General features: G+C 43.9%; 2 protein-coding genes and 1 long non-coding RNA gene across 5 annotated transcripts in view; 1 reads left to right on the forward strand and 2 right to left on the reverse strand.

Annotated features, from left to right (window-relative positions):
- Positions 1-5673, reverse strand: LOC116996192 (alcohol dehydrogenase 1-like). The gene is made up of 9 exons (XM_033059377.2): positions 5296-5673; positions 4280-4381; positions 3135-3276; positions 2755-2842; positions 2423-2642; positions 2029-2289; positions 1592-1721; positions 1143-1281; positions 1-729 (listed from the first exon to the last, which is right to left on the reverse strand). The coding sequence occupies exons 1-9, from the start codon at positions 5311-5313 to the stop codon at positions 705-707; spliced, it is 1125 nt and encodes a 374-aa protein (XP_032915268.1). The 5' UTR covers positions 5314-5673; the 3' UTR covers positions 1-704.
- Positions 4409-26200, forward strand: part of LOC116996195 — a 26571-nt gene continuing 4779 nt past the window's right edge. The window contains exons 1-5 of one of the 3 annotated variants that reach the window (XR_004417901.1): positions 4409-5112; positions 16633-16843; positions 17227-17412; positions 19328-19394; positions 21268-21441. This is a non-coding gene — a long non-coding RNA (uncharacterized LOC116996195). The remainder of the gene's footprint in view (positions 5113-16632; positions 16844-17226; positions 17413-19327; positions 19395-21267; positions 21442-26200) is intronic. The other 2 variants (XR_004417902.1, XR_004417903.1) reach the window with 2 other exon arrangements.
- On the reverse strand, positions 8933-21259 carry LOC116996191 (alcohol dehydrogenase 1). The gene is made up of 9 exons (XM_033059376.1): positions 20942-21259; positions 17149-17250; positions 15861-15999; positions 13735-13822; positions 13407-13626; positions 12492-12752; positions 11857-11992; positions 10435-10573; positions 8933-9015 (listed from the first exon to the last, which is right to left on the reverse strand). Exons 1-9 carry the CDS (start codon positions 20957-20959, stop codon positions 8991-8993), a joined length of 1128 nt encoding a protein of 375 aa, XP_032915267.1. The 5' UTR covers positions 20960-21259; the 3' UTR covers positions 8933-8990.

Below are 26200 nucleotides of genomic sequence, written 5' to 3' on the forward strand. Positions count from 1 at the left end.
CTTCATTTATTAGTATAGAAATATTTCCACATGTGGTACTTTGTAGCCAACACTTGTGAAGCAGATTGAGGTATCCCAGTAGTGCTTCTGTCCTCCTGTTTTGGGACACATTCCCACTGTTCATCACTGGCCAGCCGGGTATTTTCCCATTCCCCTTCCCACACTAGTTTAAAGCTCTGTCAAAGAGCCCTGCTAACTCCTGAGCTAGAACTCTTTTTCCCCTCTGAGAAAGGCTCATCCTGTCTGAGGTCAGTAGACCAGGTGTTGAATAGATCACCCCGGAGTCAAAAAAACCCAATATTTTTTTGCGTACACAAGCCTCAGAGCCATGCATTGACTTGATGGATCTGCCTATTACAAACAGTATAATTCGTTGTTACAGATAGGTCAAGGAAATCATGAGCTGTGTTTCTGATCCATCAACCAATTGTCCCAGAGCCCTGGACTCTCTGTTGATTGAGTGCACTGTGTTGGACAAGTTTGTTTAAAAACCTTTATTAGTAAAAGCAATTCCTTTGGAGAGACATCCTTCTGGATCTTGTTCAGCACAGGACAGCAGTGACAGCAGCACAGGTGAGATCCTCATTGTCCTCTCCTTGTGCCCCAAAGGTGAGGTGCTGCTTGAGAAAAGTGCAGGAAAGTGCAGGAAAGCCCAGGAGTATCTGTGTGCAGGTCCCTCTGCTCAGCTTCCCTGGTTGAGTCCTTCAGAAGAGCAGGATACTGCGGATACTGAAAAGTGGAAGGGAAGGAAGGGTTTGCTGCAGCTCAGGAGCAGGCAGAGTGGCAGGCAGGTGTGCCTGAGGACCGGCCACTTCTTTGTCATCCAGCCTCTGCCTGACTGAGCTGCACGAGACCTGCAGCAGTGGGGCAGCCTTCAAATCCCTGCTGAGGGGATCCCCTCAGGGGATAAGGCCACCTGATCTGTGCTGAGCTGAACCATGGGCAGGAGGGTTCCCTGTGCTGAGCACGGGCTCTTCCCTCTGGGCTATGGCAGAGGTTGCCATCCCTCAGCTGTGAAGCTCTGCTTCCTTAAAAGGCTCAGGTGCTCTTTGTGGAGATAGGGTTGTGTGCCCTGCCTGTTGGAATTTTAGGAGGAGTTGTGTGGGTTTGTTGTACCTCAGTCCTGCTGGTCAGGGTCTCACCTTTTTCCTGCACGTAACAATTCAAATCCCTCGTTCACTTTAGCGAATGGCAGCGTGTGTGTGATCAGCAAGTCTGAATTGAATTTCTTCTCCAAATAGCTGGAAATTAATTTGGGGATGGAGTCTCTTGGCTTCCAGCCTAGAAATAGGAGAAAGCAGCTGCATGAATAATGGGAGGAAGGCTGTTTTGCTGAGGTAGTGTTACTGTGCAGGTCAGGCTTGAGTGACCAGTGCTGATGCCACTCTCATCCTTGTGAGAGATTTTCTGCTCTTTAGGATGAGTGGTTTACTGCGTGAAACAAGTAGCGATGATTCTTTGCATTTGTAATGCTAAAGTTCAATACAGACAATGCAGTGCTCCTCTTCAGGTGTCTTCTACTTGAAAACAATCTTTTACTACCATGAAAGGAAAAGCTGAAATATTTAGACTGTATTCTTAAGTCTTATACCTCCAAACATTGTCCCCTTCCAGGTGCGGCCAGTCAGCAGAAGCGTGGGATTGATGGAAATCTCTGAATCCGTTACCCCAATCATGACACAGACGCCAGTGTTCATATTGCAGGAAGCCAAGGCAGCAATCTGAGGGGACAGGTAGGAGAATTAGGGAAAGCCCTGCTGAGTTGGTCAGGGGAATGCTCTTTTTGTGCAATCTCCTGCTCCTCCATGGTAATCTGAAAAAACACACATCCCCCCTTGTGAAGCAGACCTGGAGAGCTTGTGGCCTCTTTTAAAATTTGTACTCTGTTTTATTCCCAAGCCAACTGACTGCCTTTCTGCATCCAGCAGTGCAGGTAGCAGACAAGAAACTTTCCACAGGGGTGAATTTTGGCCTGAGAGGAGCCTGTGATGATCTGGGAGGGAGGACAGGTGCTGAAGTGCCACCTACCATGGTGTCCACATGCCCGATGGCCTCAAAGGAGTAGTCCACGCCCTGCCCAGTCATCTCAGTGATCACCTCCTGGATGGGCTTCTTGAAGTCTCGAGGGTTGATGCAGTCAGTGGCTCCCAGCTCCCTGGCCTTGGCAAACTTGTCCTTGTTGATGTCCACGGCAATGATGCGGGCAGCTCCAGCTGCCTTGCAGCCCATGACAACAGAGAGGCCAACTCCTCCGAGGCCGAAGACGGCACAGGTGGAGCCTGCTTTCACCTGCACAGACACGACCCTGTGAGTCTCCAGCAGCAAGAGGAGGAGGAAGAGCAAGAGAGGGAGGTTTCTTTTGCCCAGGATTTAAGAGGTTGTGAGGGTGGCCTTGGGGTGTTAGACATTCCTGAGTACCAACCTTGGCTGTGTTGATGGCAGCCCCATAGCCTGTGGAAAACCCACAGCCAAACAAGCAGACTTTGTCCAGAGGTGCCGCAGCATCTATCTTGGCAACGGCATACTCTGGGACCACAGAGTATTCTGCAAAGGTGCTGACCCACAGGAAGTGGTTGATCTGTTTCCCTTTGCAAGTGAATCTGCTGGTCTTGTCTGGCAGCAGGTTTTGAGGTCCAGAGAAACTGTGGGGTGGTACAAACATTTATATTTGATTGCCTAAAGCACTGATAGGGGTGTCAGACTTGTCATATAGTCAATCCAATGTAGGTGTAGGGGATGGCAAAGGAAACTCACTGGAACTTCTGGCAGTAGTTGGATTCAGGATTCCTGCAGAAGCTGCATTCGCCACACTGTGGGAGGGCAAGGGGGATGACTTTGTCTCCTGCAGCAAAGTGGATCTGTGTTAGGTGCCTTTCGCTCCACAAGCCCTGAGGGCATTGCCTTTTGAATTGCCTCTCCTGAGTTTTCCGGCTGAAACCAGCCATGAACCCTCTGCTTTCCCTGTGAGGATGAATGGTCTAGGCCCCACTATGAGGAGCAGACTGGGAAAGTAGAACATGAGAGTCCAGTGCATTTTTAAAACCACTGCTTCAGGAGCAGGAGGAAGTTTCTGAGTTCTTGGCAGAGCTTTGAGGCGTGTATCTAGAGTGTGTTTTTGAATGTGTGTTGGTTACCTGGTTTCACAGAGGTCACTCCTTCTCCAATGCTTTCCACAATCCCAGCTCCTTCGTGGCCTGGTATAACTGGGAATTCTATGTTAGGCAGGGCACCTTTCAAAACGTGATCATCTGAGTGACAGATGCCTGTGGCCACCATCTGTGTGGAGAGAAAAGATTACAGTAATTTCATGATTATAAGCCACACCATTTTGACTAAAATTTTGCTCCCACCCCAGAAATGCAGCTTACACTCAGGAGCGGCTAACATATGAAAAAAGTTTGGAAATTTCGAACCCCGGAAGTGCCAGCCAGGGTGCCGAGCCGAGCACCTGCCAATAAAACCCAGGATTGCGCAATTGTTACAAATTGGTTACTCTGTTGCATGGCAGGTGGAGGCGGGGGGCTCCGTGCTGGTCCCAAGGCCTGGGGGGAAGACAGGGGGGCTCCGCGCCCACCTCCCACTGGCGTTGCGGGAGCTGGTGGGCACCATCCCCACCTGCCACCATGGAAGCAGGGAGGCTCTGTCCCCTCCTGCCACCATGGGAGCGGGAGGGCTTCGTCCCTGACACCCACCGGCGCCGCGGGAGCCAAGGGGCCCCATCCTCGCCTGCTGCCGCTGCTGCGGGAGCGGGCGGTCTCCGTCCCCGCCTGCCACCGCCGGGCAGCGCCGGGTCGGGGCGAGCGAGCCCAGCGGCAGCAGTGGCCAGCCCCGAGTGACAGCGCCGAGCTGGGCTACCTGGCCCCATCGGCATCCCCTAGAGGCCCGAGCCCGCCCGGCCCCAAGCCAAGCCAGTAAACCCTGCGATCCCGCGATTCTCTTACTAATTGGCAACTTTGTTGCATGTGGGTCCTCGCTGCGAACAATAGTGCGGCTTATAATCAGGTGCAGTTTATATATGGACAAAGACCTAAAAGTTACCAACACACAGAGCTGCGGCTTATAATCAGGTGCGGCTTGTAATCATGAAATTACTGTAAATGGTGATTTCTAGATACAGTCCAGCCTCTGTTTATCTCAGTTTGTAGAAGGATTTTCCACAGAATGTCTCTGGACAGTTAAGGCCCACGAGTGGACACAGATCACTTGATTACATCCAAGGTACGTCCACAAGAAGAGCAACTCCCATAAGGTAGAAAATATTATTAAAATGTGTTTTTACCTTGATTCGGACTTCCCCTGCCTTTGGAGGTGCAACTTCCACCTCCTCAACAGAGAGTGGCTTGCCTGGGGCCCAGGCAACAGCAGCCCTGCACCGGATAACCTGGAAGCAACCAAGAGGAATACATTGCAAGGAAAAGGTCATCTTTGACAAAAGTTGTCTTACACTCATGAAAGCCAGAGCTGCTCAACTTATATCTCTGCACACTGCAGGACACACTTGTAGAGCTACACAACAATCCTGTGCTGTTTTCTGGAGGTTGCTAGTTGGATGGGATGTGGTGGAAAAGCAGTAACATTGGAGTACTCAGCTGTATGCGAAGCCAAACAATGTTCAGTAAACACTGGTTTCACGTGAAGTGTGAAATGTAAAATGAAGTGACTGATTCATCTGGTGTCATAGGGTAGATGTGACAGCAACATGAGCACTTCTGCAACTTAAGGCAAGCAGGACAGAACTTTTAGTTTCAGGGGGCTGAATGTACCTAAAAAGAGGTTACAAAACAGTCCCAGTCTGTCTGGCAATGGATAAGTTCTCTCCTTGCCAAAAGGATTATTTATGTGAGACATCACTCAAACTGTTCCCAGACCAACTGAAAGCAGTTTGACATCAGCAGAATGGAGCCTGCAGCTTGAAAAGGGCATTGCCATGGACAAGGCTGAGTGCAGGAGAGCAGTGGCTGAAGAGGGCACCACTGAAGAGCTACTTTTCCTGGCAGAGCAGGAGCACAGAGTGGGATTGAGCAGGAGAGTGTTCTGCAGAGCAGCACAACTCCGTATTTTGTCTCCTGAGCAGCTGGGCAGGACAGAGGGGGAATGCGCTACCTAGTGCAGGTACGGACGCGTGCAGTTGTCCGAAAGCAGAATCTGGGGAAATTGTCAGAGGTTTGCAAGAGTGGGAGGTAAGGCCGGAGGAAACAGGGCGTGCAGAGTGGTGTGCAGACTGAACCTTTTGCAGCGCATTTTGCCAAGAGCAGGGCACCTCGGGAAGCAGGAGGGGAAATGCGATGTCCTTACTTTTCCCGCAGTGGCCATGTGGTGTTGGCAGAGCTGTGTCTGTCGCTGCCGCAGGCTGGAGGGAATCTGCTGTCCCCGCGCGTTGCAGAATCCCCGAGGCGAGGAGCGGGAGCAGTCCCGGTGCGGCACCGTCGCTGGAGAGCTCTGGTTAATCTGTGTCGGGTGCCGGCTGCTGAGGAGCTCGGGGAGTGCTGAGGGGAGGAGCTGGATAGCGACAGGGAGAGGGATGGGGACAGAAGTCCTCCAGGGAGGCTTTTATCAGTTACTCTGCCCTTGGGCTATTCCTTGCTCTCCCCACCTTGAAGGCTCAGAGAGGACAGAGTTGTTTTTTTTCCCCTCCAATTACTTCCGGCAAGTGTAGAGGAAGGAGATTTTTTGGCACGGCTGGGGCTTCTTTAGCGTCCCCTTTTTGCCAATTTGGAGCATTGGACCTGTTGGCCGTTCACACTAAGATTTTTGCAAAGAGGTTAAAATTTAAAAAAAACCCAAATGGCAGTGAAAATGTGGTATGATGGACAAATCCACATCCCCTACTAGGTTGAAGATTTACTGTCTGTGTTAATGTTGCTATTTTCACTAGAGCAATAAGGGGAGGGTCTGTCAATAAAGGTTTTTTTCCCCAAGGACACATCGCTCCTGTGTTACCTGGTTTGTGGGTTCACATCCCCTGGGTTCTTCAGGTTCCCCCAGAGCTGTCCTCTGCTGAGGCATTGGACAAGGTGATGTATAGGGGAGACAGGATGAGCAGCAGCTTGTTGCAGGACCAGCCTGAGACGAGCACAGTGTGTGTTTGGAAACTGCTGCTGTGTTAGCAAAGACATCAGCCCCACGTTTATGTGTTCAGCTGACTGCCCGCTGAGGTTTGTGTTGGTGCTTGCTATTCAATGTCCCAACGCTGTTTCATGGGCTGAGGGGGAAGGTCGGTAGCACCTGCAGGACTTGGATTCAGACAACTTGAGAGCTGGGGGCTTGGCCTGCCAACTCTATCTCCAGCTTCTGTGATGCAGCCCGACTGCTCTGTCCTGCCCTAGCAGCTGTCTGAGCTCTTGCACAGGGCATGGCAGCCATGTGGTTTGGCAGTGGTCCCAGTCACATGGAAGTACTGCTTGGCATTCAGTTCCCCAGCCCTGCTGGTCAACTCAGCCTCTAGGTGATGACCTGCTCCTGTCTTGGAGGTAGGCAGCTGGCTTTAGAGCAGACATGCACTTGTGGATCATTTCTATCTGTATTCCAGGTAAACAGGGATGTTTAGCAGCTTTCCCCAAGAAATGTCTACTTTTACATATATTTGTTTGCACATCTCTGGTTGCCTCAATCAGACCATGAACAATAATTTCCCAGGAATAAAGAGTTTTAAAATGAAGTTTTAAAGTAAAGTATTCAACCTAGCGAATGTGTTGCATTAAAAAAGAAATAAATCTGTCATGGCTTCTAGTATGATTTATGTATCTTCTTAGAGAAAAAAAAATTCACTTGTCCAGAGCAATTTTTTTTCCCTTGTCCAAAGATGTGATAACCCCTGAACAAAACATGGACTTGTTGTCTCTCGTGTATCTGTGTAGCATAGTTGTTTTTATTGCTGGGATCTGTGGTGTCCATCTGATAACCTGGAAGAATTGGAGGGAATTACATTTTGTGGGAATGATCATTTGGCTTTGATGCACTGTCAGGAAGCATGATCTTAAAAGCATGTTAAAATAGAGCTGCACTCTGGAGCGTGTGCCATTTTCTGGGGGAGCGTCTGGGTGGGTGGGATGTGGTGGGAGAGCAGAAACATGGGGGTACTCAGTTGTAGGCAAAGCCAAGTGATGTTCAGTTAAACACTACCATAGTTCAGGGTCTGAGGAAACACCTTTTGTGCTTTGGTAGATAGTTTGTTTCTTGAGAAATCACTGGATTTTTCATGTCTTTGTTGATTTTTTGTGGGGTCATCATGTGCTAGTGGACAGTTGGTGCTCTCATAGTGCATGTGGTCTCCACTCACTCCCAGGAAAGCTCCTAAATGGACGCTTACACAGAGCTGTGCAGGAGCTGTACAGAGCTCCTGGACCCCCCTGGAGTACTTCAGAGCCAGAGAGGCATTAGGAAGGGCCATCAGAAACCTTCTGTCCAAGCTATACAATCACACAACTAAATTAATTTTCAGCTGAGGGTCTGCAGGGCAAAGTACTCTAGGAAACTATGAACTTCTTGTTTCCTGGTCAGAATACACTTAATTCCTCCATGTGAAGACAGATCTAAATGGCTGCCTTATAAAATATCCCTAATAAAATGATTCAATGGGTTTATTATTTTGGACTCCAGCAACTATCCTACTTAAGATACTAACAGCTGGCATTTCCTATGCTTAGCAGATGATAACTGCAAAAATGGGCTTTTTGTCGTCCTGAAGAGGATAGAAGTGAGGTTTGTTGTACTTTAGCTCTTCTACACTGAGGACTGAAGTTCAGCTCTCAATTGTTGTGTAAGTTTAGTTTATAGACACGTATAACGATCTTCTGTTAAACTGTAATCTCTTGATACTCAAATCATTAAACTAACTGGGGCACTCAAAGACTCTTTTTGCTGACACAAGCATGTAAGTCATCAGTAGCACAGTCCCTTTGCTTCACAGGCTGTTCTACCCAGCTGCCACGTGTTTGAGTGCCTTCCAGCTCTGATTAGTCCATACTAAAGATATGTTAATACTGACCATATTTGCCGAGATAGAAATAGCCTTTGTTCCTACTTCCACATTGCAGTTTCAGAAAACAGTAAGATGCTTTATGTTTGAGTTGTTGCAAACTGTTACCAGTCACCTGTTTCTTCCCATTTATTCTGTATTCATACTTAAGAAATGAAGAAGCCTCCCCTTTGTATAATGGAAACAAAAACCTATACTTGGTGCACATCTGTATTCCTTCACACTGCTTCCCAAACATCAGAGTCACTTGTATAAATTGGCTAAAGGTTTAAAACCTAAAACACTGATCAACAACTAAAGTAACCCCAAGAAAGAGGCATAAAGGTAAAAAAAAAACCACCCAAAGACCAAATACAAACCACCACACAGAACAACAACACACTAGTTTTGCATAAAATGTTTGGGAGTGTTAATCTGGTAAAATACTGAGTGGTGAGACATTCTCCAGTACCTAAGTCTATGATTTGCTTAAATTATTAATTCAAACACATAGTCACCATAAATTTTAATTTCTGCTATATCATTCCTTGCTTATTAGGCACTGGAATGATACGGTCATTCAGGATGGATACACAGTTCCAACCTAGACTTTTACTATGCTAAACTGCATGTACAAATTTCTTAAGCTTGCAGTGTTATAAAAGCCCAAAGAAACAGTTCATTCCTTTTTATTTTATTAAAAGATTGCATATGATAAGTAACTTTTAAAAATCAAAACTTTTTATAGCACCTGTGATACAAGTAAGTCCTATAATTCATTACTGGCTATTTAAAAAAATTGCATCACAATAGAAAGGATTTAAAACAAGAATGAGGAGAAAGAGATAGAAGGATAGAGATGGTTTAATTTATAAATTCTGTGCTTGAAATGTGGGGTTTGAGCTTGATCCTTTTATTCAAGGGAGTGGTAGATCTTTCAGGAAGGTCTTGGTTTGCATTTATATAAGTTGTATTGGAGGATGGTGAAGTTCATACTGGTGCTGAGCCATCTGCTGCTTAACATCTAGGAATCCTAAAATGTCAGGACACTGCGGATGCTGCAATATAAAATAATAAGTTAGTGACTAGAAAATCCCCTGGGCTGACATCAGCAGAACACTGATGTTTTCTCTGATCATCTGTGCTATTGCTGTCAAATAGGTACTCCCTCCCAGCCTGCCCCTGCCCCAGCTTGCAGCAAAATGACAGAGCAGATGTGCAAACTTTGCTGCAGATGTAGAGAACAAAATTCACAGAAGACTGCAAAGCCTTCACTGATGAAGCTCAGGGATCCTGGTAATTAATTAGCAGCTACAGCCTGAGAAATTCCTCAGAGAGGGGCCTAGACACATCTTTCCAATTACAGGGTAACTGGTACAGTTTATTCTGCTCTGATACACTGAAGCAGACTCCATAAAAATTATCAGCTGCAACGTGCCTCCATTTTCAGGCTGACTATCAGTATCTTACCAAAGCTGCTGGCATCTCTGTCCTCACCACTTTCCCATTTGTTATACTAAAAACTAAAACTAACATTTATAGCTGATGTAAAATAAAGACAATCAAAAAACTAAGTGTGTGCTGCATCGTTCGAACCTGAGAACAAACCTCAGGGGCTGAAATTCTTCTGTTACTTGCTTTCTGTATTCAGAGCAAGTAAAATCTAAAACAACTGCTAGCAAATGACAATGAAAAGATAACATGAATGTAATTCTCCAGACTCTGTAAGTTATCAAGATCTAGACTTTCAAAAAGGGTAGTCTCCACACATACAAAGGTATTTCCTACTTCTCCCAAGAACAATTTCCAATTCCCATGGTGAATCTTGTCAAATGTCTCCGTCAAAAAATATTTCCAATTTCAACACCCTATGAAAACAGTCTGAGCTGAACTTTCACAATATTTGAGGAAAGCACAAGAGCTAAATTCTGAGTTTGCAATGTATACATATACACCAAGTACTTTCCTGTTTTAAAAGCTCTGAAGTTCAAGGTAAAGTACACAGTGACTTTAGGACCAATTGGACAGGGACTCTGTTCCTCAAAAGAGGAATAGGCTACTTCTGTGTTCTTGCTCTTCATCCTGAAATGTTTCTTGGAATAAAATGTAGCTAACCCTTGGCACTCTGCAGCTTGGCACTCCCATACTCCCTTGGTTGTGTGTTCCAATGGGTACTGGGAAGGGACTTCCTCAATTGTGTAGTCTTTTCTCCCTCTGCTACCCAGTGTCTCTGCTCAAACTAGAATCTGAAAGTTCCTCTGCAAGGAAAGCTCCTCTGCAAGGGCCCACTGCATGTCAAAAGGTGAAGGTTTGCTGGCTTTGTTACTGCAGCTGCAACCCATGGGAACACACTGGGAGGAATTAAGAGGGCATGCTGGTCTGCCTTCCCCATGCTCTACCGTGAAGTCAGACTTTGTCTTACCATACATCTCCTTTAGGTTATTTATACAGAACCTTTACAATGAAACAATGTTTACCTCTTTCCTGTCCTTAGAAGATCAAATCCTTCATTGATCTTTGTCCAAGGTAGTGTATGGGTTATTAATGGGTCCAGAACAAACTTTTTATTCATGAAGTCAGCAACCAGTTTGGGAACTGCATCTTTACTCTTCCAGCCTGAAAAAAATCCCCACAGAAAATGCATAATGAAATTAAATGCTTCTGAAAATACATAAAACCTAGGGCAGCTTAAATTTTTAGACAAACTTTCTATAGCAGAGTAATACAATGAAATGTGGTAGCATGGCTTTATCTTTGTAACACAGGGTGCCAGCAGGAAACATGGGAACAAAGTGCCCATGTCACAAAGTGCAGCTATTCCACATATAACAAATTCAGCAGAACACCAGTACAAATGTCAGTCTCTACAGAATCCAAACTTTCCCCCACATTAAATAATGTTTCAGCTTAATCACATTTCATACAAAAGGCAGAGTGTTGACATCCATGTTGGTAAGTTGAAACTTGATTGTCTGCTCAAAACTGGGGAGTGGGTGGATATGTCTCTTTACTTACAAGCACCACTAGATAAAGCTGTCATAAATAGTAGGATGCCCTTCTAGAAGAACCTGATTTGTCTCTTCTATTTTATTCAGTTGTCTCTTGAGTACATGAGAGGAACTGGTTATGAGTGAGAAAACCGGTTGTTGGAAACAAGTTTTCTGTTTGTGTTGAGTGAGCTAGGACATGCTGAGTGTGGGACTGCTGAGAGAGCTCCAAAAAGAGAAAGAATGGGAAGGTACTGTTGGCAGCTGGCCAGGGGCTAAGCTGGGGTCTGACCTCTGTGGAACTCAGCTGAGTATAAGTCCTGAAGTCCTTTACAGTCCTGACTCTCCATCTCTCCTGCTGTCTCTCCCTCTCTTTCTATTGTTCTCATTCCCTTTTTCGCACTTGCTCTTTTTCTCCCCTCCTTCTGTCCCCCTCCCTCTTTATGATTTTCTATTTTCTCCCCTTTATCTTCTATCCTTTATCTCCTCTTATCTCTCTTCTTATTTTTTTACTCCTCTTTATTTTTATCCATCCTCCTCCCTCCCCTCCCCCTCATTTTATTTCATATTTCTTTTCTTTTGCTTCTCTACTTTTTTCTCATTTTTCCCTCTTCTTTCCTCCCACTTTTTCTACATTTTCTGTCTTTTTATGTCTTTCTTTCTCTGCCTCTTCTTCTCTTCCCTTTCTTCCCCATCCCTCCCTCCCTCCCTTTCTGTTTTTTTTCTTCCTTCTCTTGCCTTTCACTAGCAGTTCCCATAATTAATTACCTTTCAACTCCTTTGTCAGCAAAATGGCCATCAATACTACTTCCAATAAGACAGCCTAAACAATTAATTTGACATATCCTGTTTCATTCAAGATGATTTACAAGTTTCCCAAGCCAATTAAATCACATCTTTCCAAGTCCTTACCTCCAAAGACAGAGCCTTTCCAGCTGCGACCAGTGAAGAGGAGCATGGGATCAAAAGTGATCTTTTGTGCTGCAGGGGGCACTCCCACAATCACACTGACTCCATAGTTATTATGGCAACAGGCCAAGGCTGCAGTCTGCATTAGAAACAGAGGGACACCCAGAGTCAGGCAAGCTTTGTCCTTGTGGCACAGAAGTTTAGACTCCATCTTGTCCTCTCAGGGCTCTGCTTGCAATTCATTTTTGGTAACTGGAAACCACATTAAAAAATTGTCCATTGTATCTGCTCACACCATTGTATCTGCTCTCACTGCTTAAGTATATCCTAGCTTTGCTCTTCTCTCTCATTTTGTCTAAATTATTAGTGATAAGCCACTTCTGGAGAGCAGATAATGGTCTATTTGGAGTGTAGCCACCCTGGCTTGACCAGGGCACTACATTGAAGTTCTCTTTCCTAAATTTTTGAGTGTGCTTCTGTCCCTGCATCTGAGTGGTCAACAGTTGGACTTATCAGGTGTGAAGTTAGCTTAGCACTCTGCCAGTGGCTCCCAGCTCCTCCTCCTTGGTGCTTGGTGGTCTGGTGAAGGGAGTGCTAGCAAGTTAAGGCCTCGTGTTACCCATATTTTGGTTGCATACCATGGTATCTGTACGGCCGATGACCTCAAAGGAGTAGTCCACACCCCCGCCGGTCATTTCCATCACCACTTCATGGATGGGTTTATTGAAATCTTTAGGGTTGATGCAGTCAGTGGCTCCCAGCTCCTTGGCCTTGGCAAACTTGTCCTTGTTGATGTCCACGGCAATGATGCGGGCAGCTCCAGCTGCCTTGCAGCCCATGACAACAGAGAGGCCAACTCCTCCGAGGCCGAAAACGGCACAGGTGGAGCCTGGTTCCACCTATAATAACAATCACATAAACATGGATATTGTTATAGGCTAGGGAAAGCACCATGCATTTCCTCATTATCAACATGATTTCATTTAAGCCACTTCTCACTATTTAGAGATTGCCTGCTGAGAAGGAATTGCACATGCATACCTGCTAGTGCAGTAGCCAGCTCTGCTGTTATAATGCTACATGTGACTAATGGTAATTGTCCTTGAAATACAATTCTGAGGCCATTGTATGTCTCAGCTTCAGGCTTAGACACACCTCTTTTTTATATTCCAGTGGTGTTAAGATCTGTAGTGTCACTCAACTGGAGACAGTGCCAGCTCTAAAACTCACATTCCTATATTGTTACAATTATGAGTGTTGCCTATATAGGCTTCTATGTATTCCTAGAGTTCAGTTACAATAAAATTGAAATAGTTGTAATATTTTTCTAGGGGTGATAAAGCTATGAGGGAAAACATTCTAGATAAGTAATTTTACTGAATTTTGAACTGAAGATTTCTGATTTCTGAAGTAGGCAAAGAACTAATATCTTCTTACCATACCAGACTAAACAGAGTCTATACCTCCTGGCTGCCATGCTGATAACCCACTGCAGGATACACAATCTTGCACAGACACCATAAAATGTCATAAACACCCACCACAATATTTACCTTGGCAGTCTGCAGAGCAGCCCCGTAACCAGTTGAAAATCCACAGCCAATTAGACAAACTTTTTCCAGAGGAGCAGTGGAATCAATTTTGGCCACAGCAGATTCATGCACTACTGTGTATTCAGTGAAGGTACTTGTACCAAGAAAATGGTGAATTGCTTTTCCTTTACAGGTGAATCTGGTGGTGCCATCAGCCATTAATCCACGTTTCAAACCAAAGCTGTTTGAAAGATGACCAGAAATAATGGCAAGTGAAATTTGTTGTTTGTAATTAGTTTTGGATAAAGTCAGATTAAATTAGGGTTGTAAGTAATCCAGGAAAACTCACTCAGTTTTAATGCACAGGTTACCCTTGGTGTTTAAGCAGCTCTTGCACTCTCCGCACTGTGGAAGAAAGAGTGGAACAACCTTGTCTCCTAGAAATAAAACAGTAATGACAGAGGATTTAAAAAGGGAAACAAGAAGTATGCAGGTAAAAATATGGAGCAAGTGTATTTAATCCCGGGCAAATAGGCATTAGAAATGCACAATTGTTTTAATTCCTTCTGCTGTGTTTTATATAAAAGACATAATTAGGGCAAATTTATGATAACTAGTTTTGATATGCAAAATTTCTGGTGGCTTTCCACAGCACTGAGTCAGACCTATGTCATAAAACCATGTTACCGACACTTCTGAAGTACTTACTCAGCAGTTTATTGCATCTTCTGTGTAAAAAGAAGGTGGTAATACACCTTCTTTCGGTGAAGAAACTGAGATAAAAATTGGCATCCACTATGACAGCAGATTGGAGTGCCAAGATAACAGGTCTGTTAACCATGGATAGAAAGAATGGGGAATTAAGAATTAATTTGCCAGTCCTTTTGAGCATCTTTGCTATATAGCAGTCCTATTACTGTTGTGTTGAGTAAAAGTGGGTAAAATACTTGTCTGAGAAGCAGTGGCACACAAAATCTAAACCAGCATCTCTAATTCTCTAGCATAATTATGTAATTAACAAAGTAGCACATAGTTTCCCAGTGCAATTTTTTACTCCTATGCAATTTCCACAGCAATGATATATGGTAAATACCTAATAATCTTAAAACAGGTATTTCCTAATACATATCAGTTTATGATTCGTCAGTTTTAAAATGTGGCTAATCCTTCACACATTGAAAGTCAAGGGAAATTTTTGATTTCCACCAAAAAAAAACCAAAACCAAAACCTACAGAACATTAAATGTCCCCAGTACCTTGACCCTGAGATAACTTAAAACTGTGATATGGGCTCAATAACCATTTTGCTAAAGAAACATTGCACAAGTTGAAGCCTTTTTTTCAGAACTTGGAGGTGCAAATTAAGCAACATCTGAGAAACGTGATTTTGTGAATGTATGTGTTCAGGCCTGCTATTTCAGCTCACCTGGAAACATGGGGCAGCTAGAATAAGACAACAAAGAGATTTATGAACCCAGACATAAGAGAAAAAGCAGCTAGAGTTGTCACTGAAATTTGCAATATGCATATTTGTTTGGAGTTAAAGCAGAAATCTCTAATAAATTTTTTTGTTATACATACCAATCTCCTTTGGACAGACTTCATACTTGTCAGTATGGACAAAAACACTGGAAGTACAGAGGTGTTAAAAGTGGGCTACTCAGGTATCGTAACAAACTGCCTGGAAATTGAGTGCTTCTGTGTAGATTTTATTTGTCATGCATATTTTCTCTTAATAATTTAGCCTTTGTTAGAATTTTTTCGGTCCTATCAAAGTGTAGAGAAATTTCATCTCATCTTGCATCAATTGGCTGAAAATTATCATCGTTCACTGACTATTTATGCACTGTGGTTCAAGGAGAATGTAGGGAGAGGAGCAGCTGGTCCAGATGAGTGTTCTCAGAGCAATCTTGCCCTCAGGAAGCAATGCTGCCTCACCTGCACTGGTGCTGCCCACATGCAAAGCCTGCAGCAGGATGAGCATCCCAGTTGTGCCCTGATGCTTCTAAAGTGAAGTAAGACCTAAGTTCTGGTCAACTGAAGTCAATGGATTATTTAGCTGCTGCGAGAATTGAAAGGTGCTTTGGCATGTTTGTCATCTAGTGCTTTGCTTTGCCTTATTCTTGAGAAGGGTGAGCTGTATAAACTGTGTTCAGAGAACCTGCAGCTAATGCCTGATTTCACATGAACAGCAGCAAAGACTCTACGTTCTTAGTCCCATGACAGGAAGAGTGCTATGTAGGTGGAAAACAAGCTGCAGATGTTTTGTTAAAAGCAAAAGAAATTGAGTAGAAAATCAATATTGGGGACACAGAAAGGCATAAAGAGCATATTTATATCCTTTGAGGTATCCTTGAAAAAGTTGAAATTGGAATATTTTCCCGTGCAGTAAAATACTCATGGATGTAATAATCTTTGACTTAAGGAGGAGTCTGTAAACTCAGCACAAGGTTTGTTTTCAGTGCTGTTTCATACCTGGTTTGACTGAAGTCACTTCCTGCCCAACACTCTCCACAACACCAGCTGCTTCATGCCCAAGAATTATTGGAAGAGGCTCAACCAGTGCACCAGTTATCACATGGTCATCGGAGCGGCAGATCCCAGAGGCCATAATCTGATTCACAGAAAGACAAGAATATTTCTGCATTTAACTATGTCAGGTCATACGCAGAAGTGAAATGATACTCTATGTTTGGACAAGTCGCTTGCTTCTCTCCAAAATCCAATTTGCACACAATAAATCTACAGATAAAACAAATTTAGTTGTCTGATTTAAGATTTTCATGGTATTTAGTCTTTAATTTACAGAGCAGAGCTCCTCTGTGGATGTTTGCTATGCAGTACTGAGCTCTATAGGGAGTTTGATGAATTTTCTCTAGAAAATCAATGTTCTAGCAATTCTACAATTATATAGGGAGAATAGAGTAAATTAAATTATTCTGAATATTTATATAGAAATACTTAAAAAGAAAAGTGTGTAATATTATATAAATATTACATATTATTTATAAACAGAAATATTCTGTTTTTATTAGGAATAGAAATATTTAATGCTTATTATATTTAGATTATATGACAATATATAATAGATATTTTATATAAATGATGTATTATACAATGATTTTATGTTCTAGATCATTACATAATAATTATTGTACTGTGTATATATTTAAAATATTTGTATATGATACATTAAAAAAAATTAAGCTACATAGTGTTTTATGTGACATTTTGCCTTTTCTTGCAGCTAGAACAACACTATTTCTATTGAAATATTCAGGTATATTCACAACTTCTGACAAATGGATTTGTCAACTCCATGAGAGGGTTTTTGTCACGTGTGTAACGCTTGAAACTGCTCAAAAATTAAGGCTGCTGCTGAATTCCACTAAGGCAAATATCTGAGTAAAAAAGGAAGCTCTCAGGCCTAATGAGCTATTTCCAAGCATAGATTCAAGGTAAAAGAAATTTTGTTGCTCCACACTACAGGAAATTCTGAATTTTGCCTTGTACTGTAGTTTTTTTCAGCCTATTAGAAAAACAGATGTCAGTAAACAAAAAATACAACCCTGAAGAACTTTTTACTTTAAAAAAGAACCTCATCATAAAATTAAGGACTTTAAACATGTTCTATAGGAGCTCACCAATTAGTAACTACTTTCTAGTAGAATGTTTTCTGTCTGGGTCTTAAAGATTTATAAAACTATTAAAAGCAAGATAGAATGCAAGTCATAGGAATTATTTTAAATTTTATTTTTAGTACCTTTATGCGAACTTCATGTTCTTTTGGGGGGGCAACTTCCACTTCCTCAATACTGAATGGTTTATTGAATTCCCACAGCACAGCTGCCTTGCATTTAATAACCTGCAAACAGAGCAAAAAAAGGGGAATGGCACTTGCATATTCAAGTCAGCATACAGACAGATTCTTCTGTTTCTGCGTATGAAATTCTTGCTCATAATTGTGGAGAAGAGATGGAAACTACAGGGGAAAAAACCAAACAAAACAAAAAAGTCAACACTAAAGGTCAGTGTAAGCCTATTTTCCCCCCACCAAGATCATGTCTGACTTTGCTATTTCTATCACATCAGGTTTTCAGCTGCATGTGTAATGGTCTCCTAGGTAATGGGATACCTTACCTATTGTCATTGCTGCTTTGTGAACTTCCTTGGTCAATTTCTTTTGCTGTCTTAGATTACTTGTCTGTATTTGTATCTTCTTGAAGATGGCACACTAAATGATGTCACTTACCAGGCTGTGATAAAGTCTGTGTTGCCTAGAACTGTCTGTGTTTGGAACTGACAAAATCACTAAAAGTGGAATTCAGAGCCTAGTACAGGTTTATAACATTCTAGTAGAGCCCAAGTTCAGCCATGGGGTGATTGCTGAAAGGACACCTGCGCAAACTGATGTAGCACTACACAGAGATGATCTTGAACAGTCCTTTCAAGTGCAGTAATTTCCATGCTAGATACCCTCCTCAGAAGGGATATTTAACTCAGGTGGATTTACTACCCAATTATCCAAGACAGGTTTTTTTTTCATCTCTTAGACGGAAATTTGTCCGTTACTCTTCAGGCTTTGTCCTGGTAAAGACAGGCCTTAGGGCTCCTCTGACCATCTGCCACTGGGAGATAAATGTCCTCAGAAAAGAGCATTGTCCACAGCTCATGCCAGGCTCTCAAACAGGTTTCCTTCCTGCAAGCTCAATCCTAATGTATTCAAAAACAGTGGGACCTCTCTGTCCCCATAATTGCTATTCTTCCTTGGAGGTGTTTATAAAGATCCTTATAAAGACCTAGGTCTTTAAACAACCCTAGTCCCTGAAATATGATTTTCCTGGGTGACACACTCTAAAGTCCTCAGTCATTCTGTTAAGTCTACTGGCTGCAAGTGTTTGGTTGGCATTATCTTGAGAAGGAAATGGAGGGGAATCAAATCCAGGATGCAAGAAGTTTAACTTATGTGTGAAGCATATTTATCCTGTGTGATTAGGACAACTTAATACCAGTGTGCTGTGAAATTCACAGGGGAAAACAACAAACAAACAAATAAATTTTTAGTATCAAAACTTTTGAAGTAGAAATAATGTCTGATTATCCACAAACTCAAAACTGCTAACAAAGAAAATAATTACTAGGAAATACCAAACATATGAAATAAAATTTCAGATTTTCAGCAGCTAGAAACAGAAGTGGGATGGGCACAATGCTTTGAAAATAACTGCCTCAAGAAATATTTGCACTACATTTAAATTTACTGTTCAGATGCAAGTGTGATTAACAAAAAATTTACAAGTGTGGTCAAAGGTCACATTTTAAAGGGCACCATTTTCCAGGAAACTTACTTTAAAAAAAAAAAAAGGCAGTTTATGCATTTATGTTGTATCCCACATAGGACAGTGATGATTTCATGACGTGCACATGCAAAGCACACATAGTGTTTCTAAGAACAAAGGTGGCCAAAAGTGTGGAGAGTAAACAAATCTCTTCTATAACTAGACATTAGTTAACTATATATTATTCTAGCTGTTTAGTCCCTGTGAGCTTTTACAGATTGCAACAGGATCCCACATATGCAGCAATAGCACACCATCACCACTTCGTCTGCTAAGACAAGCACTGGCATAACCATTTTTTGTCTGCTCCTGTGTTCTACCAGAGGGGGAGGACAGTTGTAAGAACACACTCTTGTACAGGACACAAGGACTATTCTGCTTGGTTACATAAATTGCACTGTAACTCTCGTGTTAATCCAAGATAAACACGATGAAATCAAAGCAGTTAATCTACATCACAATCCTTCATTTACTGTGCTCCATCCAATGCTGGGTAGAGAACTGAACTTGGTGAACTTACTACATCTAACCTACAATTAATTTTGCACTTCCAGTAACTCAGAGTTAAAGAACAATTTTTTTCCCTTTCTCTTCTGGTTTTAGAATACTGAAGACAGCTGGCAGTAACAACAAATGATCCTGGTACTATCTTAAGGCACACTCTAGCAAGGTACATACTTTCATTTGTTTTCCATTTCTAGTTTCTTGTCCCTTAATCTCTCTTGCAGGTCCCTAGGTGTCTGTTAGCATCTTGCCAGCAGTGCAAGAAGGAACATGTATTGGTATCAACCTCCAACTCTCTTGTCATCTAATTTCTAGTAAAGATGTAACCACTCACTGCAATCCCATCTCAGTACTGCATTGCATGTGAAATTTACTTCTGGTCTTCATTACAGTAATTTCATGGATACAAGCCGCACGGACTATAAGCCACATCTCTGGGTGTTGGCAAACATTTCGTTCTTTGTCCATAAATAAGCCGCACCTGAGTATAAGCTGCTCTGTCATTCGCGTGCAACAAAGGACCCGCGTGCAACAAAGTTGCCAAATAGTAACAGAACTGTGGCAGGGCAGGGTTTACTGGCTCAGCTAAGGCTGTGCAGGCTCAGCCCGCTAGGGGCTGCTGACGGGGTCAGGTGGCCCAGCTCGGCACTGCCGCTCGGCGGGGCCGCTCAGGGCCGGCCGCCACTGCCACTGGGCTCGGTCACCCCGGCCCGGCGCTGCCCCGTGGTGGCAGGCAGGGACGGAGCCCCCCCCGCTCCCACGGCGGCGGCGGCGGGCGGGGACAGAGCCTGCCTGCTCCTGCCACAGCGGGCAGGGACAAGAGCCCCCCGCTTACCCCACGGGCCGCAGGGAAGGCAGCACGGGGCCCCCCCCGTCTCTCCCCCGGGCTGCGGCAGAGGAGGGAAGGAGAGAGCTCTCCCGCCTCTCTCCCCGCCCCCCATGCTGCCTGCAGGGAGCCAGGCTCCACCCGCGGCGCAACAGAGTAACAATTTGTAACAATCGCGAAATGCCGGCTTTTACTGGCAAGTTGCTCGACTCGGCACTCGGTTTCCACTTCTGAGGGTGGAAATGTCAGAAAATTATTCACATATTAGCCGCTCCTGAGTATTAGCCACATTTCTGGTGTGGGAGCCAAATTTTAGTCAAAATGGTGCGGCTTGTATTCGTGAAATAACTGTAATTAAAGTTTGAGTCTTGTTATATACATATTCAAATTTAATGACTGTCCTAATGCCAGCACAATTCACCCTGAAATTTAACATAATATTAGCTATATAAATTTAACACAATATTAGCTATATCTTCTTTTTAGAAAACAAGCTGATAGAATTATAAATAAACTAAAAATAGTTTCAGTTACTATAGGATCTCAGAATGGAAACTGGTAGAGCAGATAAATGCATTGATCTAAACACTTAGTATATTCTATCATATTTTAAGTGATTAAAAACACCCAGACGGGATGTTGTTCTTATTCTGGTGCTGTTACCTTATCTTGCCTCAAATAAACTATTGCCTTGAAGACTTAACAGCCATTTCCTAGGAAACTACACCAGCCTGCAAATAAAGGCAGTTCTTCTGTACCAGCTTCATCCTAAACTCTAATCTGTGCTACACCACCAGGATTTACACTGTCCCTGCAAAGAATTCACATTTAAAAATGCATTACTCAACTGCAGCAAAGAAACTTTCCTAATACAAACTGTTTCTTACTTTGCCTGCTGTGCTCATGTTGACCGGTGTGTCTGTTTCAAATCTTGCCACTGCTGACTTCTTGCCCCAAGAGCTCAGTCACTCCCAGAGCAGCTGGGTTGCTGGTACCCCAAGTCCTCTCCAGCACACTGGAAGCTGGTTGTGTGAAGCAGTCCCGCAAGTGGACTGCTCTGGTCTTTTAGCCAAGCCTCCCAGCTCAGGTCCCACCCCTTAATCAGAAAAAGTGCTAGAATGAGAGTGAACTGCTCATCTGATGAATGCTCATTCTTTCAGAGCTTCTGTCTTCCTGACTCCTTTCTCATGCTCTTCCCTGCCCTTTCTTGCAGCCCACCTGTGATTGCCCTCAACATCATGGGACAAAAGCAACAGCTCTGCTGGAAGCTGTTTCCCTTTTTCTACCTCCCTGGAAGCTGTGCTCCAAGCTCACTACTCTCAGTGGCACTAGAGGTGCAAAGAGAAACAGAGAGAGTGGCTCTTGAATTCACAGCAGCAGAGACACAGTAAGAACATGCAGGCTTTGCTGATGAACTTTGGTGACACTTATAAGAGCCCAGGTCATCCATTAAAACATGGGATTGAGCAAGCTGCTTAAGAAACATACACTGACTGGTTGTGGCTATATCTGCTCCTGACTTCTTAGTTTTGCAGTCTAGTTACTCATTAATCTGTTGGAATGGCTTTCACTTCACTGTGTCCAAGGACAATGTGCCAGTCATGCTGATGGGAAAAAACAATAATCAGTAAGTCGGAAGTGCTGCAACAGAATATTTCTTACCGCATGCAACACCCTGCTTGTTTTGTGAGTGCCTGACATGCCACAAGCACAGCCCCCACCACTGCTGACATGGCCACACACTTGCTTTCCCACCTCTTGGGTGGAAGTCAGCACTGTATGGCTTTCCTAGGGACTTCAAGCCCCATCTTTTTTAAAATTATGTCCAACATTCTGAAATCAAGATTTTTCCTTCAGAAAAAAATGAAAAAGAGATAAAATGCTGCTTATAACCTGACTAGTAATTACTAAGTAAAGCACGCTCTCATGTTTACCTGCATGACTGTAATTACAGTAATTTCACGCTTACAAGCCGCACCTGATTATAAGCCGCAGGTCCGGGTGTTGGCAACATTTCGTTCTTTGTCCATATATAAGCCGCGCCGGATTATTAGCCTCACTTTCGTTCACAGCAAGAATCTGCGTGCAACTTTCACAAAGTTGCCAATTAGTAACAGAATCGCAGGATTGTGGAGTTTACTGGCTCAGCCCTGCTTGGGGCAGCCGCCAGGGAGCGGCCCCGGCCCTGCTCGCCGCTGCTGCCAGGAAGAGGGAGAGGGGCGTCCCTGGCCAGTGCCGCTGGGAAGCGGGAGAGGGGCTCGCCCAGCCGGTGCCGTCGCCGCGCCCCCTTGGCCAGGCAGCGCTGCTGCTGTGTCGCCACTGCCCCGCTGCCCGGGGCCGGGCGGGCTCTGGCTTGGTTTGGGGTTGCTGCTGGCTTGGACTTCCGGGTTGGGAAATTTTCAAAATTTGTTCATATATAAGCCGCTCCTGAATGTAAGCTGCACTTCTGGTTTGGGAGCAAAATTTTAGTCAAAATGGTGTGGCTGCACTATTTCTGATCCAAGCCAGGATGACATTGGCCTTTTTGGCCACCTGAGCACATGCTGGCTCATGTTCAGCTGCTGTCAACCAGGACCCCCAGGTCCTTTACCTCCAGGCAGCTTTTCCTGTAGCGCTGCCTGGGGTTGTTGTTATCAAGGGCAGGACTTGGCACTGGGCCTTGTTGAACTTCTGTGATGCTTTTGACTGGTGCAGAGTTAGCTTTCTTCACAGTGGCTGGTTTGGGACTGGGTTTTGGATTTGTGCTGAATACAGGGCTGATAATGTAGGGATGTTTTTATTATTGCTAAGCATGGTTTACAGAGCCAAGACCTTTTCTGTGTTTCATATGGCCATACTGGTGAGGAAATTGGGAGTGCATGGGAGGTTGGGAGGAGACACAGCCTGGATAGGTGACCCAAACTGAACAAAGGGCTATCCCAGACCACATGACATCATGCTCAGTATATAAAATGGGGGAAGAGGGAGGAAGGCGTGGACATTTGGAGTGATGGTGTTTGTCTTCCCGAGTCACCATGACACATGATGGCACCCTGCTCCTGTTAATATATTTATATAAACATTTTTTATTGTCTTTAACGGCAGTAACCCAGTTAAGTTCTAGTTAGGCTTTAGCTCTTCTAATTTTCTCCCTGCAAAACCTCATAACGTCCTTGTAATCCTCCTGAGCTCTCAGCCCTTTCTTCCAAAGGCCATAAACTCTCCTTTTTTGTTCTGAGTTCCAGCCAAAGCTCCCTTGTCCTTTCAGGAGGTACAACCTAGTGATTTGGACTGCCTAAAATAATTTGCATCAGATTTAAGTATTTCTAGTCCACTCTATTCCTTGATGTTTATCTTTCTCCTTCCCTCCCTTCTTTTGTACTTGATGATTTTAGAGGTCTTTTCCAACCTTAACTGTTCTATGATTCTTCTAAAGTTTCCCTCCCTTTTCCTTACTGGCTTATTTCTCGTATCCCTCGTGTCCTCATATCCCTCTAAAATTTCCTCTTATCTTTAGCTATATGACTATCAAGGCCATGACTTTTTTTCTCCAACTGAGAACACTGAATCAGACAGTGGATTATGTCTGCAGCCTGTGCAGGGATAGGTGTCATGGTCTTTAGACAAAAGGTGACAACAAAAGAGACTGCACAGGGTTCCAGTGAAGCACAAGCAGACTTGCAAAACTATGTTGGAGAAGCTGCTTTATTTGCCTTGTTCTGCTCAATTCCTAAAGATAAATAAGGGTGAGGCTCCAGCTTGGGGCATACAGTGGCCCTGGCACGCAGGGAAACCACAGTGCCGCCCCTTTACAACTTGCTTGCACAGGCCCTCGGCTCAATCCTTTGCCAGAAAATACTTAGCTGATCCCTAGATCTCTCCACTTTTTGGGTAGTTCACTATGAAGAGAATTTGTCTATATGTTTATCTACATGTTGTACAATTAAAATATTTTCTTTCTGGTGACCAGTGACATGATCCAATGGGATGGCATGGAGTTGTGTCAGGGGAGGTTTAAGCTGAATATTAGGAAAAGGTTTTTCACCCAAGGGTGGTTGGGCACTGGAACAGGCTCCCCAAGACAGTGGTCACAGCAACAGCCTGACAAAGTTCAGGAAGGGTTTAGACAATGCTCTCTGGCACAGAGTGGGGCTCTTTGGACTGCCCTGTACAGGGCCAAAAGTTGAGCTTTGATCCAGTCCCTTCCAACTCAGGTTAGCCTGTATCTATGGATATATGATACATAATTCCTTTATCATTTTTTTATCTCACTTTATACGGCTGAACATGAGGCAGTAATATCCCCTCTCCAGTGATTTATTAAACTCAACAGATTCTGGCGGAATGTGTATCAGAGGCTGAAGACAAAGAACATACTGGAGGTGTTCGTGGGTGGTGAGCTTGCACACAAAAGAAGTTAGAAGCAGTGGGCAAAGGCCTATTCTTGTAACTCCGGGTTATCTTCACTTGGGGACTTTAACTTGGGCAAATGTTATGGAACATGGACCATACTCAGCAGATTGTAGCCATAGCTGCAGTTTCTGACTACAAGATACTTGTAGAGGAAAGTGGTTCTTTATTGCCACTTCACAAGCAGCACAGTCTGCTTCCCACTTCTACTCCTGCCAGGACAGAGCAGCCTTGCATTGCTTGCTTGCCTGAAGCAGTGCATGACGTTGATTCCAGGTGAAGAGAGCTAGTGCTTTCTGAAAAACCTTTCTTTTAGTAGAAAATTAGTTTTGCACTGAACCTGGCTCTATTTAACAGGAGACTACAAGTGACCTAACTCATTAGAGATAAAAAAAAACCTTTTTAATGGCAGTTATGTATCACAGATTTCACAACTATACATTCTATCCTATAAATAATAAAATCCATACTAGCTTTAGCTAAAGCTTTCACATTTTTAAAAATAGGTTACTTCTTCCTTATCTACTATGTTGGCTTTTAAGCTTACCAAGGTTTCTTTCTTTCAGACAATGTCTTAGGTGTTAAGACAAATAAAACTTCTGGAGGGTTTTTAAATTGAAAATCCAGCATTTCTTCCCACTGTGTGATAGCAATTTCCAAGTTACCCTCTTACAAGTCACTTCTCAAGAACTTGGTAACACAAAAGCTCTGGGACACACCTGTTAGTAGAAGATAGGAAAAAAACCCAACATTTCTGAAGTTTCACCCTACATGGTATTTGAAGCTGCGACTGCTCCAACTCCTTTGTATTTTTCCACCTGCACATTTAAGGATGTCCAAAATATTAGGTATACAAAATACAAAACCCTGCAAGTACTTATTATTATTGAAGTACAGAGATTGAGCAGAACTAGCTGGCAGGGCAGGTTATGCCCTTCAAAAAGCTTAGGGATCATAACAGAAGATTGTACAAATGTGCATGACCCGACAGTAGCACTGAATTAAGCACATACGGGATGACATCCAGTTTTGTGAGAATATGAACAAAGACATCCAGAAATAAACACCTTTCCAAAACACACAGGAAATAAATCAACTGTTCACGGGACAATGCCTTATTCATTTTAGTAAGCTGAAGAAAAGCTAAAGGTGCAAGGTGCAAATTAGCTTGTGGGTTTAGAGCAAGTATTAGAAGAATTTAAAGGGGAAAATAAAGTCCAAGGAGAGTACTCAATCAAGTATCAACACTCCTTTTTTAAAATACAGTCATTTCATGACCATAAGGCGCATCGGACTATATGGCGCACCCCCCGCGAGTCAGCAAATTTTGCAACTTTGTAGATCATATAAGGCGCACCGGACTATAAGGCATACCGAAGATCCGTGAAGTGTGCAGCAAAGTAACTAATTAGTAACGGAATCCCGCAATCGTGGAGTTTACTGGCATGTGCTCAATTTGTAAACATTTTTCACAGATTAGTAAAGCCTTTTAACGCAGCCCCAAGTGCCCTCCCCGTGCGCGGGGCCCGGCACTCCCGTCCGCCCCCGGCTGGCAAGGTGGGGCTCAGGGCGGCCCCGGCTCACACCTTGGGGTTGCTGTGGTTCAGGGCGGCTTGGAGCCGCCGCAGCTCAGGACCATTTGAGGCTCGGGGCAGTGCGGCGCTGCCTGCTCCCTCTCTCCCTGTGCGGTTCCTGCTGGCCAGGGGCTGCCTGCTCCCTCTCTCCCTGTGCGACTGCTGCTGGCCTAAGGCTGGCTG

Source organism: Catharus ustulatus, chromosome 5 (genome assembly GCF_009819885.2).
Source record: "Catharus ustulatus isolate bCatUst1 chromosome 5, bCatUst1.pri.v2, whole genome shotgun sequence".
Classification (NCBI taxonomy): Eukaryota; Metazoa; Chordata; class Aves; order Passeriformes; family Turdidae; genus Catharus; species Catharus ustulatus.